At 45.7% G+C, this 17,494-nt stretch overlaps 1 protein-coding gene across 8 annotated transcripts in view; it reads left to right on the top strand.

The window, feature by feature from the left end:
- Nucleotides 1-17,494, top strand: part of Scn8a (sodium channel, voltage gated, type VIII alpha subunit) — a 115,086-nt gene that overhangs the window by 89,653 nt on the left and 7,939 nt on the right. For 6 of the 8 annotated variants that reach the window (XR_001232232.1, XR_001232233.1, XM_005411910.2 and 3 more), the window contains 6 exons: nucleotides 1,900-2,022; nucleotides 7,981-8,265; nucleotides 10,555-10,608; nucleotides 11,119-11,256; nucleotides 12,147-12,251; nucleotides 14,936-15,206. Coding sequence is in view for 6 of the 8 variants with exons in the window: in XM_005411910.2 (XP_005411967.1) it covers nucleotides 1,900-2,022; nucleotides 7,981-8,265; nucleotides 10,555-10,608; nucleotides 11,119-11,256; nucleotides 12,147-12,251; nucleotides 14,936-15,206 (976 nt within the window). In the remaining 2 variants the exon portion in view is untranslated. The remainder of the gene's footprint in view (nucleotides 1-1,899; nucleotides 2,023-7,980; nucleotides 8,266-10,554; nucleotides 10,609-11,118; nucleotides 11,257-12,146; nucleotides 12,252-14,935; nucleotides 15,207-17,494) is intronic. The other 2 variants (XM_013508490.1, XM_005411914.2) reach the window with 2 other exon arrangements.

A 17,494-nucleotide genomic window follows, 5' to 3' on the forward strand; every position in this document is an offset into this window, starting at 1 on the left:
CTGGCATTACAGGTGTGCACCACCATGCCCAGCTCATCACACCCAGTTTTCAAATTAAACCGTTAATTCCTTTTATTCCTGACCCTCATGAGATCTTTGACCTTCCACCTCTATACCCTATTTCTGCTGCTTAGTTGTAAAAAAGAAAGTGCACGTGTGTCTATGTGTTTTTGTGCACACACAGTTCACAAAAACACAGAATTAAAGAACTAAAGCCTTAGGATAGAGATAAAAATCAGCAAATCAAACCAAATTGTAGATTGCGTCTTTTCTAATTTTTCTGTACAATACCATTATGTAAGTTAGGTAGACCTGCAGCCACCACTTCCCAACAGAGGGAATTTCAGAGCTGTTTGTTGGTAAGACTGTCTTGACTTATCCCAGCACCTGTGCATCAGTGTAAGAGGTAGACCAGTTCAGCAAAGCCTGAGCCCAAACATTCTAGGACTTGATCAGCTAGGGGTATGTATGTTTATGTCCCTTGAAGACTTCCATGTCTCCCCAGGGTCAGGCCTGGGCAACCCTGGATGTGGCCAGTTTTCAGTGTTAGGTAATCACGGTAACTGCTCTGAGAGGTCTGGTAGAGCAAGGTCAGTTGCCCCCTGTAAGAGTAGGAAAGCTTTTGACCCGAGTGTAGACATGGAGACCTGCAGGCTTCTCCTCAGTGTATCAGCACATCATCTCTGGTCATTCAGACACTGATGATTCTGTTAAAACATTGTCGCATGACCTGTTTGCAAAGGATGGATCTTCCTTCCACGGTTTGTCCATAGAAAAAAGAGCACTGGCCTGGGAGTCAGCAGCATAGGTCTCTTATCTATAAAATTAGGGCAGTTTTTCCTTCAGGAATTCTTCCAGCTATCAGTCTAACGGTGAGAGTTATAGAAGCTTGGCCTGGAGTTGACAGAGCTGAGGCTAATTCATGTGGGGCTGTTGTGGAAGGAAAGAATGGAAATTGCAAGGAAAAATAAGGATTCGGTGATCAAGACCTAGGCCAGATCTCCTGGCCATGAAGGGGCCATGGGTTGGCTTATAAGATGAAAAGTTTATTACAGGTAAAAATGAGAAGCTGGGTGTGGTAGCACACACCTGTAATCCCAGCACTTGGGAGGCTGAGGCAGGATGGCCACGAGTTCAAAGTCAGCCTGAACTACATAGTGAGACCCTGTGTCCAAAAACAAAAAGTGAGAGATACCTAGGTGGGCACTCATAGGGCCAAAATTTTGTCAAGGAATCTCCTCATTTGATTCTTTGCTTCTCGAGAACTACAAAACGTCACCTGTGGTATTTATTGAATGTTTCCTTTGCTGATGTTGTGATTCACGAAATTCTCAAACAGTGACTTCTTGTCAACCAGGAGTAAGAGAGCTTGTGCCTATTGGAAATCCCATGGTGAATGAGCTGAGGAGGGGGCGGCTTGTACGGAGTATGTGTATTTATCTGTATTCTTTTCCATAGGTACGGTTAAATTTGTCTGGCTTAATTTAATGGGAACTTCTGGGACCTGCAGAGACTGTAAAGGGCGAGGGTAAGGTTCTTGTCATCTCCTCAGGCTCCTCTCCTTCCAATGGAACTTGCTCATTCTCTCCCTCTCCCTTCAGCCTCTTCCCTCTCCAACTTGTGCGTTTGTCCTACTGCCTTCTCTCAATTTTCTCCTCCCTTTGTGTTCTTTCTTGTGCCTCTCTCAACCGCCTTTCCTTCCAGGTCGTTTGAGTCAAGTTGAAGTAGGCAGCTGGTGTTACCCACTTCCTCAACCTTGGGGGGACCCAATATGTGTAATCAATCAGTGCTAGGGGCTTTGTTCTAACACTCTGGAACCTCTGTTTTTTTTTTTCTTTTTTATTTTGTTTCCTTTTTTGTTGTTTTTTGTTTTTGTTTTTCTCTTCTGTTTCTGTGTAGGTCTCTTTAGTCAGCCTTATAGCTAATGCCCTGGGCTACTCGGAACTAGGTGCCATAAAGTCCCTTAGGACCCTAAGAGCTTTGAGACCCTTAAGAGCCTTATCACGATTTGAAGGGATGAGGGTAAGATACTAAGAGTAGCTGATCCTTCTGCATGCCCATGGAAACTGTTTAAGCATGCTAGAACTGATCACATGGTGGAAAGATCATTCAAACACCAATTCTGTGATGCAGCTGCCGATTTGATCCTCCACTTTCTCCCTCGCACCTGCCCCGTGCGCACGGGAGTTGCATTAAGCTGCCTCATCACATTAATATTGGCCCCACGCCCAACAACATGCCATCGCAGAACATGTTAACATTGGCTATTCTCATTTGGCCTGGCTTACCTGTAGCACTTGGGGCGGCTTTCTGGGCTGTTATTTAATAGGGAGAATCACCAGGTGCAAAGAAGGGGAATTATAACCCTAGACCCACCGAAATACATAGGCTGCAGGCAGGGAGAATGCCACGTAGCATCAGCCAGGTGGGGGTTGTGGCCTTGGAGCCCCTGGGAAAGCAGTGGAAAGGGGCCTGAAGACAGGACGGCAGGCCTGGAATTGGGGATGGAGCCGAATCTGGCCTGGCCCTGGGAGAAGAAATGCTTTTCTTTCTATTTTGATTCCTCTTATTGCACCTTGTTGTTCTCAGCCCAGTCCCATAAGGACTGGCAGCCTCTGTCTGATAGCAAAGCTTCCTCCTCACCCCCGACCCTCTGCCCATGCTGTATGGTCCCCTAGCCTCACACTGTCGAAACAACACCAGGAACAATGCCAGATGACTGAGCATCAGCTAGTTTTGAAATTTCTTGAGCCTTCCTATTCCTGCTTTGGTGACGTCCACCCAAATCCAAGCGGTGCAAGGGGCTGTCACCCTGCCAATGGAGAAATAAGGCTCCTGCTTTGGGTGCCTTTTTCTTGTTCCTTTTGGTTTTGATTGTGGGAGTGTGCACATGTGTGCACACACTCACACCAAAAAGTTGATCTGAAATCAAATGGACAGCTGGTTTTGGTGTTGGTAGTTGTCTTGTGGTAATCAGAGAGGTCTAATATACTTAATGAGACCAAGAAAACTCATTGCAATTCAGATGTTGAGTACATGCAGGAGAGCAAACCAGAGGATGTGTTTTTAATTGTGCAAAGAGCACCATGTAGGAATAAAATTTCAGATTGCAGTAGTGCACACGAAGCACGACTGACTGGAGAAACCAGATACCAGGACAGTGCTGCTGCGTTTATGCCTCACCTGTGATCCCTGGCCGCTGTTCCACAAAGGCACTCACGGTTGCGCAGGAGGATAAAAATTGCGCTGGGACTCGGGGATTTTATTATTTTAGTTTATTCAGAAAAAGATGCTTTTTGCAATAAACGCACGTTTCTTCTGTAGCACAGTCACAGTTTGGTTTACTAAATGTGAGCTTTCTGTAGCCCTCCCAAAACCATCTGCAGGAAGGGCAGTTCCACAACAGCACAAATTTATGTTCGCTAAGGAAAGAGCTGGGGCTAAGTCTCCCGCAGGTGAGAATGGTTTCAGAACACGCGCGATAAGATCCTTGCCACAGTCAGGCTAAAGTTAGGAAAGGCAAAAGTATACTGCATAGGGTTCAGGGGTGTCACGTGGCACGGTGTGGCTCAGTGTAGAGTTCAAATGCTTATTCTGTTCCTGCCATGCCACATGGGGTAAATTTAATAAATCATAGTGGTTTTGTTATAGAGCTGGTGGTTCATTTTGGTGACTGAAAAGCCAAGGACAGCATGCAACTTAACAAGTTTCATGGGGGACAATACTTGGAGCATGTCACTGTGATCCCTTACATCCACCAACAGTAGTCCTAGGCCGGGCATGGTAGCGCACGCCTGTAATCCCAGCACTCAGGAGGCTGAGGCAGGAGGATTGCTGCGAGTTTGAGGCCAGCCTGGGCTGCAAAGTGAGTTCAAGGCCAGCCTGAACTGCATAGCAAGACCCTGTCTCAAAAAGACCAAAAATAAAAATCAGTAGTCCCGCTTCTCCTAAATGGAGGTTGGTCATATCTGAAGAAAGCATTCCCCTCACTTCCCAAAGAAAAGCACCCAGCTGACACTTGTTACTCACCTTCTTGGGCTGCTCACTGCTGTCACCTCTGTCCTTGTGGCAGAAGTAGTCCTCACGGACCAGCTGAGGCCCCTTTGCTCGTGCGGAAGTTATTTGAGAGCTTTGGCCACAGGAGCCCTTTCAGGAATCCCACCTTTCCCTTAGCTCCACTTTTGGCCTGCTTCCCTGAACTCTGCTTCCACTCCATTGAAGACATTTTACGTCAACTCGCAAACAGTTTGGAATCACACAGGTCTGGAATAGGAAATCAGAGCAGTGGAAAATTTTATTTGGAAAGCATCTGCAGCAAGCTTTTTTCAGTTAAGATAATACAGGCAGCAACAAGTCTGAACCCAAAGCTGCAATTTGAACCAGCAGGATTCAGCAAGCAGAGCTTTGGTGTTGAGGTACCACTGCATTCGCCAGACACCAGTTAGCCAGCGGCGCTGACCACAGCCGGTGAGAGGGCTCAGGGGTCCTTTCCTGCCCTGCAGTTTCCCAGCCCGTCCATGGAAATCACTACAAGAAGAGATTGAATTTGGCTAAGTCTACGGGAAGGTTCCCGGCAATAAACAGAATGAAGTACCTGTTTTGTTTAACTATGACATTTCTGTGGGCGCATGTGTTTTCCATTCTTTAGTTTCAGTCATTCTGCATACCACCACTTACAAGATTACCATCAGGGTATTTCAAATAAGAAAGCTTCGTGAGCTGAACACCAGCCATGCAGATGGGCCCAACTGTCACTGTGCTGCTCCAGTTACAGACTCAGGCCTCTTGAGAGGGAGCATCTGCCCCAGCCTGTCCTGGGATGTTCACTCATTCTCCTCTCCTTCCTCAAACCAAAGACCAGAAAATCGAAACACTCCTGCTATTGGCAAAGGAACACTTAACGTAGTTCTTTGCTTTTCTCTCCTTCATAGTAATCCTTAAAGATTTTGCTGTGCTACTACATCTTTTAGGGTATATAACAGTAATGCTGTGAAACATGCATGCATTTTTGTTGTCAGTATATAGTTGTCCATTAAAGCCATGTTCCCTCTGCCAGATATTAAAAGCTGTTTGACAGATTTTGTAATATTTAATGGGCAGCAATAATATCTAGGCAAAGAAAAGATTAAAACGCGACAAGATTAGCATCCATTGGAATTTTCTCATCAGTTGAGATTTGTATCAATTATTAAATGTAAATTTCCATTGAAAAGTAGCTGTTCGTAGAATTCTCGAACCTAACTTTGAATATTTCTGTACTGTGTCTGGTTTTGGCATCTCATCGTGAGGAGAGAGTATAACTAGAGAGCAGCAGAGAGCAAAGAGGATCCAATTTATCAAGCAACTATCAGTAGAAATTTGAACTGTCATTTATATCTTTAGTGTGAGTTCAAAATAAGAACTGGTTTCTTGCTCTGTGGTTCTGAGAATAATAGCACAATGAAAATTCTGTTTAGAGCACTGTTAAACAATTTCCATGTAACATGTGGTACCTTGTCAGCTGTTGTTCACAGTAAGGACGAATTGTTAGTAAAGTTTATCAACTCTGTTTACTTAGTTCATGAAACTAAGATAAGACTTTTGGTTGGAATTGGTAAATGAAAGTACATTTGCATCTTACAGATACTTTAGTTTTATTAGGATTTTTATGTCATAATCAGAAATAAGACTCAGTAGATTCTTTTCTGTATCAAGTCCCTTGATCAGCCCTATGAATATAGAAGTTCAGAGGCTTCACTTAGTTGATTTATTTTCCCATGCTATAAATAGTATCCATATTTAACTTTTAACACATAGATACCACGTAGGATGGGGTATTCTGGGTTTGAGTAGAAGTTTAATATCATTTCTATATAGTGAGAAGGGTTCCTGGAGGCGGTAGATTCTGGATTAAGATAAAAACCAGCATTTTTTAGGTTTCCGTGTTTTGGGGCCTACTTCCCTACTTCACATTGGTAATGGTGTAACAGAAGGTCATGATCTCACTTAAGCTGTGCTGCACAATGCTGTCACATAGACTTGAGCTTTTAAATCTTCACATAACCTCTCATTGTTTAAAAAATGGTTGTGCCATTTGTGTGCCATCCTCCTTTGCCTGTTCTTTTGCACATGTCATTGCTTTTTGGTGCTCCCAAAGGGGTGAACAGCTGTAGGATGAGGAGACAAAAATCAGATCTGATCACCTGACCAATTTGACAACATAGAGACATACAAATGAAGAGCGTTCTCTAAAACACCATTGAAGATTTTCCAAATTTCAGATATTGCTCAGAATGATAAACATTTTATATGAATGACAGCGCTATCAGGTCTAGAAGAGATTTCTTGGTCTAAGAATTAAGAAATAACTGCCTCTCAATCTCAAGACCTTCGTATACGAGTAGAAGAAACAAAAAAGGAGTATTTTAATGTAAAAGAATGACTTCCTCACAGAATGTTGTTGCCTTTTTTGTATAGGGCAAAATGGGTGGCTCTTCTCAGCCACATGCTCAGATGGGGCGTAAGGCAGCGTAAGGCAAACCTGAAGATAAGGAAAACCAAAACCCTATCGAGCTCAGGCAAGACCCCGGAGCCGCCCCCTGGCCTCCCTTGCACAGCATGACCTTCCCATCTTTTCCATGCTGTGCAGGGTGACAGCTACTTGTGACTTACGTGCACTTACGCGCACTGAGAAACCAGTGCGGGGCCGTGGTAACATTTGTTACCTTCTCTAGGCAAAACAGGAAGAGAAGACAGATTTCGTTTATATCCAGTGTCTTTATTTTCACTCCACCAATCCACCTCAGGTTCTAGAAAAAGGAAGAAATATTCTTCCCATATTACATTAGCAAAACCTTTCTGAGCTTTAGCAGCGCCACTTAAGACAACAGCGAGGTAGAACCAGGGAAGAGATGAAACCAGTCTCGTTTTCTGCCCCGCCACTTGACAGGTGACCTTTGGAAACACTTGAACTCCTCTAGTGAAAACTGCTACGACAGTGGGGGTGTGGTCAAGCCACTGTCACTGCTAGTGTGAAGCCAAATTCCAGTTAAAACCAACCTAGGGGGAGAAAAAACAACCTAGAAACTTCAATTCCTAAGGACTTTTTCCTTTTTAAAAAAATTCCTGAGCTTACTGTAGTCGGTGATTTTTAACAGTATGCAAAGAGTATGCATTAGATCAGTTTAAGAGCACTGATCTAATGCAAAGCTGTTCAAAAACAAAAACAAACAAACAAAAAAAAACCTTGTCGTTTTGATTTCTAATACGTTGTGAAGAATGGAATCAAGCCCTGGACCGAGCAGAGAGCAGCATTAGCCAGGCAGGGGTGACTTAGGCTTAGAAACCTACAAAGTCAGAAGGAAAGGCTAAAGAAGAATGCACTAGTGAAAAGCGCATCTGTCCAGATTTCATTACATTCTGTTTGGTAGAGGGAATATAGCTTTTTTTTCTTGAGCCTGCAAAATATGCATGCTCAGCTATTGCCTGAAATAAGATAACTGGCCTTGCATAGTCATAAAAGAGACGTTATGTACCATTGAGTGGCTCACTGCCCACCCAGAGGGCAGCGCTGTGTGATTTTGAACCATCGTGTCCTGTTTTTCAGAGGGGGAATGTCTGTTGAGAGGTGGCTAGTGAGCTTGCAGTTGCTCAGACCCCCGTGGGGGCATGTTTTAGGAGTTGAAGAGGAGGGAGACTGGACTGAGAAATCATTTTTTCACCCAGGTTGGTGCCTAGAAGAGAAGGTCAGGGTCAACTTGGGCAGGGGAGTTTTTGTTAGTTTAAATAAAGATACAATTTTTGAATTCCCCAAAAATACAGTTCATAGATTAGAAATTTGGAGTCCGACTTACGGATCCGTCCAGTCACTCTGATTGCAAAGAGAACATAATGTTTCCATAGCAGAACAAGCAACACAAGTGTCATTCCCCTCCTGAAAACCAAAAGAATGTGCTTCTCCCACTTTCTTGAACACTCAGCAACCTCCCCCTCCCAATGCAGGTGGTGGTGAATGCCTTGGTGGGTGCCATCCCCTCCATCATGAATGTGCTGCTGGTGTGTCTCATCTTCTGGCTGATTTTCAGCATCATGGGCGTTAACCTGTTTGCCGGGAAGTACCACTACTGCTTCAATGAGACTTCTGAAATCCGATTTGAAATTGAGGATGTCAACAATAAAACTGAGTGTGAAAAGCTCATGGAGGGGAACAACACCGAGATCAGATGGAAGAACGTGAAGATCAACTTTGACAACGTTGGGGCAGGATATCTGGCCCTTCTTCAAGTAGTAAGTATTGTTATCTTCTTAGTCCTGGGAAACTCATGTGGCAGAAAACCCCGTTTGATTCCTTTTCAGTTCTGCTTCCAGGATCAGGATTACTCTTTATAGGGCCATGAGAACAATGATTTCCCAGACCAGTTTCCGGGAACCACACCCTTCCATACCCTTTTTTGTGTTCAGAAGCAAAGTTCTGCTCAGCAATAAATAAACACTGCTGTAGCACAATATAGTGGTAGAGAGATCACCTTCTCTTCCTTGGTTGGAACGTGTGCTTAAAGAGAAAGAAAAAGAGTAGGGTAAGCCCATGGAACAGCGACAGTAAAGTAGAGGGTATGGCAGTAGGACTGGAGATGTAGCTCCGTGATAGCGCACGTGCCCGAAGGCCAGGGTTCCATCACCAGCACTACAGAGCAAAAATAAATTATGGCAGACATGATGCTGCTAATCCTATCCGCTCAGCCCCAGATGGAAGTCTCAAATTAATGTGCCACAGTAGAGCCGGGCGTGGTGGCGCACACCTGTAATCCCAGTACTCTGGAAGCTGAGGCAGGAGGATCGTTGCGAGTTCGAGACCAGCCTGGGCTACAAAGTGAGCTCAAGGCCATCCTGAACTGCACAGTGAGACCCTGCCTCAAAAAGACCAAAAAAAAAAAAAAAAGTGCCACAGTAAGGAGGCATGTATTTTAATTACTGTATGTACATAAGTCTTTTACCTAATTTTATTCCATTATGCCTAGTTTTCTCTTCCTTTCTCGCCAGTTTTTTAGAATGTTTGACAGGAGAGTTGATGCAATGAAAGCTTGTCTAGGTTAGAAGCAGATAGATGTAGGTTTGAGCCACACTCTGATAGTTATTGTATATACAACTTGGGACAAATTATTCAACCTCTAAACTCTGTTTCTTCATGGATTAGATGTAGATCATAATATTTTGCATAGTTGTTAAGAGAATTCATGATTTTTTTTGGTAATAGTGGGGATTAAGTCCAGGCCCTTTTCATCCTCAATCCTTTTTTTTCTTTTTTTTTGCGGCAGGGGCTCACAAACTTCCCAGGCTAGGTTTGAACTTGTGATCCTCCTGCCTTAGCTTCCCAGAGTGCTGGAATTACAGGCATAGGCCACTGGGCCTATAAATCTTGATTTAAAAAAACAATTTATCATTAAACATAGCACATAGCAGTGCCTAATGAACAGTAAGTGCTGTTATGTACAGTATTTTTTATTACTGCTGCCACCGTGCCCACATCATTTAGTTGTTGGGAGTATTAAATGCACAGATGAAGCTCTCAACCTAACCTAACACACAGAAAGTACTCACTGCTAGACAGTAATAGAACGAGCTGTATTTTATCTCATCCCAAAATTCCTTTGCATTTCTATCCCAGTTCGTAAAACTGGACCCACAGGTTGAATCTGAGTGGCAGCAGCTCCAGAAAGCAAGTGCACATCAACCAGCCGGTGAGGCACTGTGTTCGGAGTCCCATGTGAGAGGCGCCATGCTGAGCAGCAGGGCCATCAGATGAATAAAGGCCTTCCATGCCCGAAGAAAGCTTAGAATCTGACCGAGTAAATAAAGCACAGAGAATGTTAAATTGTTTACTTGTGTTTGTTTCCAAAATCAGGCTAGAGCCAGGTGCGGTGGCGCACACCTGTAATCCCAGCACTCGGGAGGCTGAGGCAGGAGAATTGCTGTGAGTTTGAGGCCTGCCTGGGCTACAAAGTGAGTTCAAGGCCAGCCTGAACTGCATAGTGAAACCCTGTCTCAAAAAGGAAAAGGAAAAAAAAAAAAAAAAAAAGATTCCAAAATCAGGCTAGAATAGACTGAAAGAGAAATAGAAAAAGGACTTTCAAGGATGAAGCCAGCATCACTACCATAAAGCTACATAGGATTAAGTTTGACCTGTTTGTTTTATAATGTGTGACTTTTTCAGACTCCCATGGCTTATTTAAATACCTTTTTAAAAAACAATTCCCCAGTGGAGAAAAAAGTTCTAAGCACCTGCGGCAGATTCTCACCACTCACTCAGAAACGGGCCTTTGCCCAAGCTCATTTTCAGACCTCGTATGAAAACCCTGGTGCAGGTGCCATCTTCAACATGTGACTTTGCCAAACTGCGATGTTACCCAGAGCCCCCTTGAGAATTTCTTGATAAAAGGAAATTCTGTCCATGGGAGGCTGGGTGCTTACTCCCTGCCCAGTGTTTTTGCTGAACCTAAGCCTGGTGTTTGGGACCCCTGCCTGGACACTCGCACCCTCGCTGACAGGCACAGTCTAATGACCGACTCTGTTTCCCAGGCGACCTTCAAAGGCTGGATGGACATCATGTATGCAGCCGTAGATTCCCGAAAGGTAAGGACATGATGGTGAAACACAAGCATCCCAGTGGTCAGAAGGCAAGCAGTGTGGTCCATCAAAATGGGAGGGCAGGTAGAGGAATCAGAATTTCTCTTTGGAACATTAATTGCTTGCTTTATTGATCATAGGTCATTTTCTTCCTCCCAAGCCCTCCCCGTCTTGCCTTGGCTCCAGATGATTAGACAGTTGATTTGTACTCGGCCCAGGTGGCGCTGTCGGCTCTTCAGTCCTACACTGAAATAAAGCGTAGCTTTCAGCAAATGCTCCTCCCCCTCCCCTCCTTGTGATGGCGTCTTCCCCACCTAAGTCACAGCAGCGCCAGTGGCCTCTAAGGGCCGGAGCTGCCAGTGTGGAGGAGAGGCAAGCACAGAGAACCGAGGGCTCCCCCACCCCAGCCTGGCCTGCAGTCAGGCGGCTTTTGGCTTTTGGCTTCGGCATGTTGGGGCAACCCACCCAGTCCCCAGGCCAGGTGCTAACTCACCCTTTTGCCTTCCCCTTTGACAGCCTGATGAGCAGCCTAAGTATGAGGACAACATCTACATGTACATCTACTTTGTCATCTTCATCATCTTCGGCTCCTTCTTCACCCTGAACCTCTTCATTGGTGTCATCATTGATAACTTCAATCAACAAAAGAAAAAGATAGGTCTCCTCCCCTCACTGCCAGTGGCCAGAGTCAACTCAGCGGGAGCCACTCTGTCTCTTTCTCTAGAAAGAAAGTGGCCTCTTTCTTGCTCTGAAATCCAGATTGTCACCTTGGTGTGCCGAGGCCCCGTACATTAGTCCCAACCCACTCTGTTCAGGGCTGGATTTTCAGTGTGTGGTTTACCACATTTGCTAGCAGTGTGTTATTTTTGAGGTCTAGCACTGACTTGGGTCTCCCATGAGAGGAGAAAGCAGGGCAGAGAGCACCTCTGGGACAGAGGCGAAATGGCAGGTGAATAACTGCAGCAAGGAGCTGAAACTGCCCGGGTTCGTAATCCTCCATGCTAATCCCTGGGCGCCTCTGACAAGCTGGGGTTTGGCTCTGCTTGCATTCTTGTCCCAGATGGTCCACAGCTTTTCAAAAGCCAATTGAAAAGACTGCTCTTGTCATTTCATTTTGTAAGTCAAGAAACTCTCCACACTGCCTTCTTGCACCAGATTTTCCAAATTTGAGTATCACCTAAAATATATAGGCCATTAACCACGTCTTAAAAGTCTTTTCATTTCAAAATCTTTTTCTAGGATTTTGTAGGGAATTCAGACCTAAAAAACTAGCGTGAGACTGTTAGATGTGACTGCCCAGTCCTTGCTCTGAAGTTTACTTTCCCTGAGACAAATCTCAGAAATCCTGAGCTGAAAACAAAGGCAGCTACCTCTTTGAATTATTTTAGGTTATTTTAGATCTGCTTCACTTAAGATAGCGGTCAGCCAACATGGGAAGGAGAGGGACAGGTCTCCCTCCATTCTCAGTGCCGATCTTGAACCACAGGTCTGTAGCCTTAGCGTGGGAGAGCCAGTTGTAATTGCTGTTCTCTTCCCTCCTTTACTTTGGAGGTCAGGACATCTTCATGACGGAGGAACAGAAGAAGTACTACAATGCCATGAAAAAGTTGGGCTCAAAGAAACCACAGAAACCCATTCCCCGCCCTTTGGTGAGTACCTTGTGCAGGCTAAAGGCACACTGAGCAGCCATTTGGGGAAAGGCTGGTAGGGTCACTGCAGAGGAGAGGGTAAGTGCCCACCGGCCCTCTCCTTGCTGCCCCGTCGGAAACACTGAGTGACTGGGCAGCAGGACAGAGGTGAAGGCGTGGCCTCGCTTTACGTTCATACGTGACCTCTCCTCTGTGGGAAGCAGCCAAGAATCAGCGCACTCACCACACTGGCCTGGCCCAGGTAGAGAGAGGTTTTAAGAGACAACCAAAAATGAGCAAGCCCCGGTCCCTTTCCTGCCAGCCAAGCTGAGATCTGCTCCCTACTGCCTTAGTCCCTGTGCCCCACGAGTGTGGCTTTGCAGGATGTGTCTGGGAGCAAGAAGGGGGCTTCTGGCTGGCAGAGCAGCAGCGGGTGGAAGCAGCAGAGTCTGCTACCCTGATCTCTCTGCAACTGAGCCTTTCACCCAGCAGATTTGGAGCTGAGATTTGTTTGCCCGTTCCTTGGTTGTCGTTCTCTCATTTCAGAAGAACAATCTCAAAAGCCTCAAAAGTTCTCCTTCTATAACTTAATTTTTAAAAATAAAAAACAGCAGAACCTTTAAAGTCAAAGCTTACCTGGTGATCTAATTTGTGGAAGTAAAGGTGGAATTTATTTGTTGAAGCCAGAATTGGGATTCCAGAGTGCTTTCCCACAGACCCCACATCTGTTCCTGAGAGGAAAAGAAACCCTGAACTTTTACAGAGCAGCTTGAAAACCACAAAGTTAAAGCAGTCCTGAAAATAAGCACCGGCCCACGTGCCTAAGTACTTTTCTGAAAAGAGAAATCAGGGAGGCTGGGCGTGGTGGCGCACACCTGTAATCCCAGCACTCGGGAGGCTGAGGCAGGAGGATCGTTGTGAGTTCAAGACCAGCCTGAACTGTAGAGCGAGACCCTGTCTCAAAACAAAACAAAAAAAGAAAGAAAGAAAGAAAAATCAGGGAAATCTTAAGAAAGAGAATTGTTGTTATATTTCCATGATGTTAAAACTTTCCAGCTGGGTGTGGGGGCACACAACTGTAATCCCAGCATTTGGCAGGCTGGGGCAGGAGGATCACTGTGACTTCAAGGCCAGCCTGGGTAACATAGTGAGATCCTGTCTCAAAAAACAAACAGGGGCTGGGGATTTAGCTCAGCGGCACACTGCTTGCCTGGCAAGTGCAAGGTTGTGAGTTCAATTCCCGGTACTGTAAAAAAAACCAAAAACCAAAAAAACAAACACACAAAAAACAAAACAGAGACTTTCCACTTTGTGATAGAAATTGACTAAACACTCCTTTTTCTTTGGTACCAGGGATCGAACCCAAGATCTTGCGCTTGCTGGGCAGGCGCTTGTGCCACTGAGCTATATCTCCGGCCCATAATTAATGGAACAAAATGGAAAAAAATTAACAATTCTGAAGTTCTGTTCAGTACATTTGGAAATTCTTCCATACTAAAGTATAAAAACTTAATGTGGTAGAAAATAATAAAGAGCGATTAACATTAAGTCAGCACATACTTCTAGATCTCCCTTTAGGTACCAGGTACTCAGCATAGAGTGATAAAGTTTAGACCGATTCCCTAGGGCTTACAGTATGCTGGGGAGGGGGGACAGGTAATACGTAAGCAAACAGCTACAGTAACACGTGGAAAATCATGGGGAAAAGTAACTGGGGGAAGGACCATGACAGAGAAAAATGGAGGGCTCTGGGGGATAGGTCTGCTTCAATATAATAACCAGAAAAGCCTTACCAAGAAGGTTCCCCTAAAGTGGAAGAGAAGGCATCCAAGGAGCGAGACTCCTGGAAGAGCAGCCAGGGTCTTAGAAGCAGCAAAAGTTACTTTGACCTTGAAGCCAGGAGCAAGAGGAGAGGCCGCAGTGAGCAGGATCTGACTGTGAAAGCATCTCTCAGCCAGGGTGGAAGTAGGGATTTTGTTGCAAGCCCAAGGAGAAGCTATTGCAAGGTGTTAAGTGGTGTTATCTGTACATGGTCACACGTGACTGTTTGGAGACTACATTGGATAAGAGCAAGAGAGGACGCAGGAAGAACAGGTAAAAGACAGAGAGAGCCAGGTGGATGGTGGTGGTGGCTTAGAGTATAGTGGACCACTCAAAATGGAGTGAAGCAGTGAATTCAAGTAACTTTCTTGGAGGAAGAGTCAACAACAGGACCGTCAGTGAATCAGAAGGGGGATGAGGGAGACGAAAGAGACAGACTCGCAGATTTCTGGCCTGAGAGGCTGAATGAATGGTAGAGGAGATGAACGAGCTGGAGAGGCAGAGGAAGGGATTTGGCTCTGCCCTAGATTAAGGAGCCGTCAAGGAGAGATGCTGAAGGAGAAGCGTAAGTGTGTAGGCGCCAGGGACAGATGAGCTCTCGCGGTGCGCTAGCATCATGAAAGAAGAGATTAGAGAGAGGCGGCTGGCAGAGGAGACTCAGATTGGGCACCCGCAGAAGTCGGAGGACCTCCAGAAACGTGAGATCGCAGGCTCGAGAGAAGAGGGCCGCTCGAGCTGCCTGGCATCCTGGTGGAGCAGCGGGAGAGAGCTGCCAGCTTTGCAGAAAAGAGCAGAGCCCTTCTGTGAGAAGGGTGGCAGCTCCCGCAGGTCTGCGCAGAAGGGTTTTCATGAGTCCTGTTGGGTCTGTCCTCCTCTCTCCCCAGAACAAAATCCAAGGTATCGTCTTTGATTTTGTCACTCAACAAGCCTTTGACATTGTTATCATGATGCTCATCTGCCTTAACATGGTGACAATGATGGTGGAGACAGACACGCAGAGCAAGCAGATGGAGAACATTCTCTACTGGATTAATCTGGTCTTCGTCATCTTCTTCACCTGTGAGTGTGTGCTCAAAATGTTTGCCTTGAGGCACTACTACTTCACCATTGGCTGGAACATCTTCGACTTCGTGGTCGTCATCCTCTCCATTGTGGGTGAGTGGGGCAGGGCAGTGGGGACGGGGAAAGGGCGAGATTGCAGTGGGCAACAAAGGGCCCAGGTCTGCCTTGCGGGCGGGCAGGCTGCCCTCATGGCTTAAGCCCATGTAGAACCCACAGTCATCTCATGGGTCTGTGTAGCAGTTCATGTGGTCAGCGAGCTCCTACTGAGTGCTCAGAGTAGTCTTGGGTTGTAAATCTGTGGTTTGGGGGGCGGAGTATAAGATTTGGTTCTTTCTTTCACAGAATTTTAAAGGCCCTGAGTTCTCAGCACCACAAAAGAAAAAAAGAAAAAAATCTATATAAATTCTAATATATATTAGATCATAGATAAATACAACAGAAGTGAGAAATAAGAGGAGCAGTCAGAGATTGTCAAGGTGGCAGTTGTCTAGGAAAATTTCAGCGTCACTGGTTGTGGTCATGGTGCTGCGGCCAGCAGTCTCATTCCTGAGATTTCCTGGTGGACCGGGTACAGCTGGAGAGGCCCTGTACTGTCTCAGCGGATCCCTGTGATATTCCAGGAGGCAGGTTAGAGGTGTCAGAGATCACTCAGCTGGGAGGGAGCACAGGCAAAACTCAAGTGGATCGCACAGCCCATGTTTTTGCTTCACCCTAAAAGCACAGAAGGGGTGACTCTGGGCAGGCAGGCAGAGGAAGTGCTGCCCTGATGTTTGCCCTTCCAAAACATTTCCTTGCCTTCCGGAAAATGCGGTGGTGTGAAACTCTGAGTTGGTGCAAGGTAGGTTTGGCTGACTTACGCAGTACTAGCCGAGGGAGTGCTCAAGCCCCACAGAAAGCCCCCAACGCTCTGATGGCCGCACAGATGAATCAAGGGGGTCACCAGGGCTCCCCGCTGGTCTCTCATTAGCCTGTGCCACCCTCTAGTTCTGTCCTCCAGAGTAGTGTGTCTGGAAGTGTGCTAATACAGGGAACAATCAGTCATAACGAAATGACATCAAGTAACACTGTATGTGAGATTTCCCTTTGGAGAGTCACAGGATACGTTGGCCTACTGAAGTCCCTGGAGATCCTATAGTAGTCCTACCCTGGTTAGACCACCACACCCTCGGTTTAAGTGTAATGATAGCTCACACTTTAATGAAATATACTGCAAGCTAGTTATGGTTCTACGCACTTTCCATGTGTTAATCCACATAATCCTCACAATAAGCCTCTCAGTATCATGAGGAACTAGGGCTCAGAGAGGGTCTCAAGACACGTGGCCGGTTACCATGGGAGCAAATTGGTGTCCACGTTTGACCCCTGACCTCCAGTCCCTAGTGTCTTCCCACAAAACACACTATCAACAATGGTGCCCTTGCCCAACTGTTCTGGAACATTTCTGACCCCATTGTTGAGTAGAATACAAAATCCACTGACAGATCATGCTCCTGTGCTTAAACAGTCCTTTAAAATAAAGAGCGAGAATAGGGATGCTTTTAATGACTGGGAATTTTATCAAATGTTTTTGTTTGTTTGGCTGGTTGGTGTTTTTCCAGTACCGGGAATCGAACTCAGGACCTTGAGCTTGCCAGGCAGGCACTGTGCCGCTGAGCTAAATCCCCAGCCCCTCAAATGTTGATTTGTTCAAAAACAAAAGGTATAGAAATTATCTCTTTAAGGGCCGGGGATGTAGCTCAGTGGCACAAGCGCCTGCCTGGCAAGCACAAGGTCCTGAGTTCAATTCCCGGTACCTTCCCCCCCAAAAAAGAAAGAAATTACCTCTTTAGTTAAGAGGAACTAGGGGCCCAGCACAGTAGTACACCTGTAATCCCAGCTACTCTAGAGGCTGAGATGGGAGGAGCATGAGTTCACAACCAGCCTGGGCAATTTAGTGAGACTCTGTTTCAAAAAAAAATAGGAGTTAGAGTGAAATATCCTCATACCCCTTAAATGATGTTCCCCTGCCTGGATTGTTGTCTGCCCTGTTTCCTTCCTATTTCCTTTGGTAGCAGTTACACCTTCATCCTTCAAAACTTTACTCAGGTATCACCATTACTCTGAAGGCTTGCTTCCCCATCATAGGTGGGATGCAAGTACTACCTACATTTTATACTAGCTGACTTCTTCTGGTCCTAGTTTTGAGTTAGTTGAGAAGTAAAAAGAAAGTTGATAAATCATCTTGGATCCTGGCTGAGGTAGAGATTTTCTAGAAAGCACAAACACCCCAGGGAATCGCAGCTCGTGAAGAGATTATCTGGCCGTTCTCTGAACACCCTGTCCCTGTCCATTCCTGAAAGTTAAATTCTTTCCGTGCCTAAAATCTTTTTTTTTTTTTTTTT

Source organism: Chinchilla lanigera, unplaced genomic scaffold (assembly GCF_000276665.1).
Source record: "Chinchilla lanigera isolate Chin_1 unplaced genomic scaffold, ChiLan1.0 scaffold00146, whole genome shotgun sequence".
NCBI classification, from domain to species: Eukaryota; Metazoa; Chordata; class Mammalia; order Rodentia; family Chinchillidae; genus Chinchilla; species Chinchilla lanigera.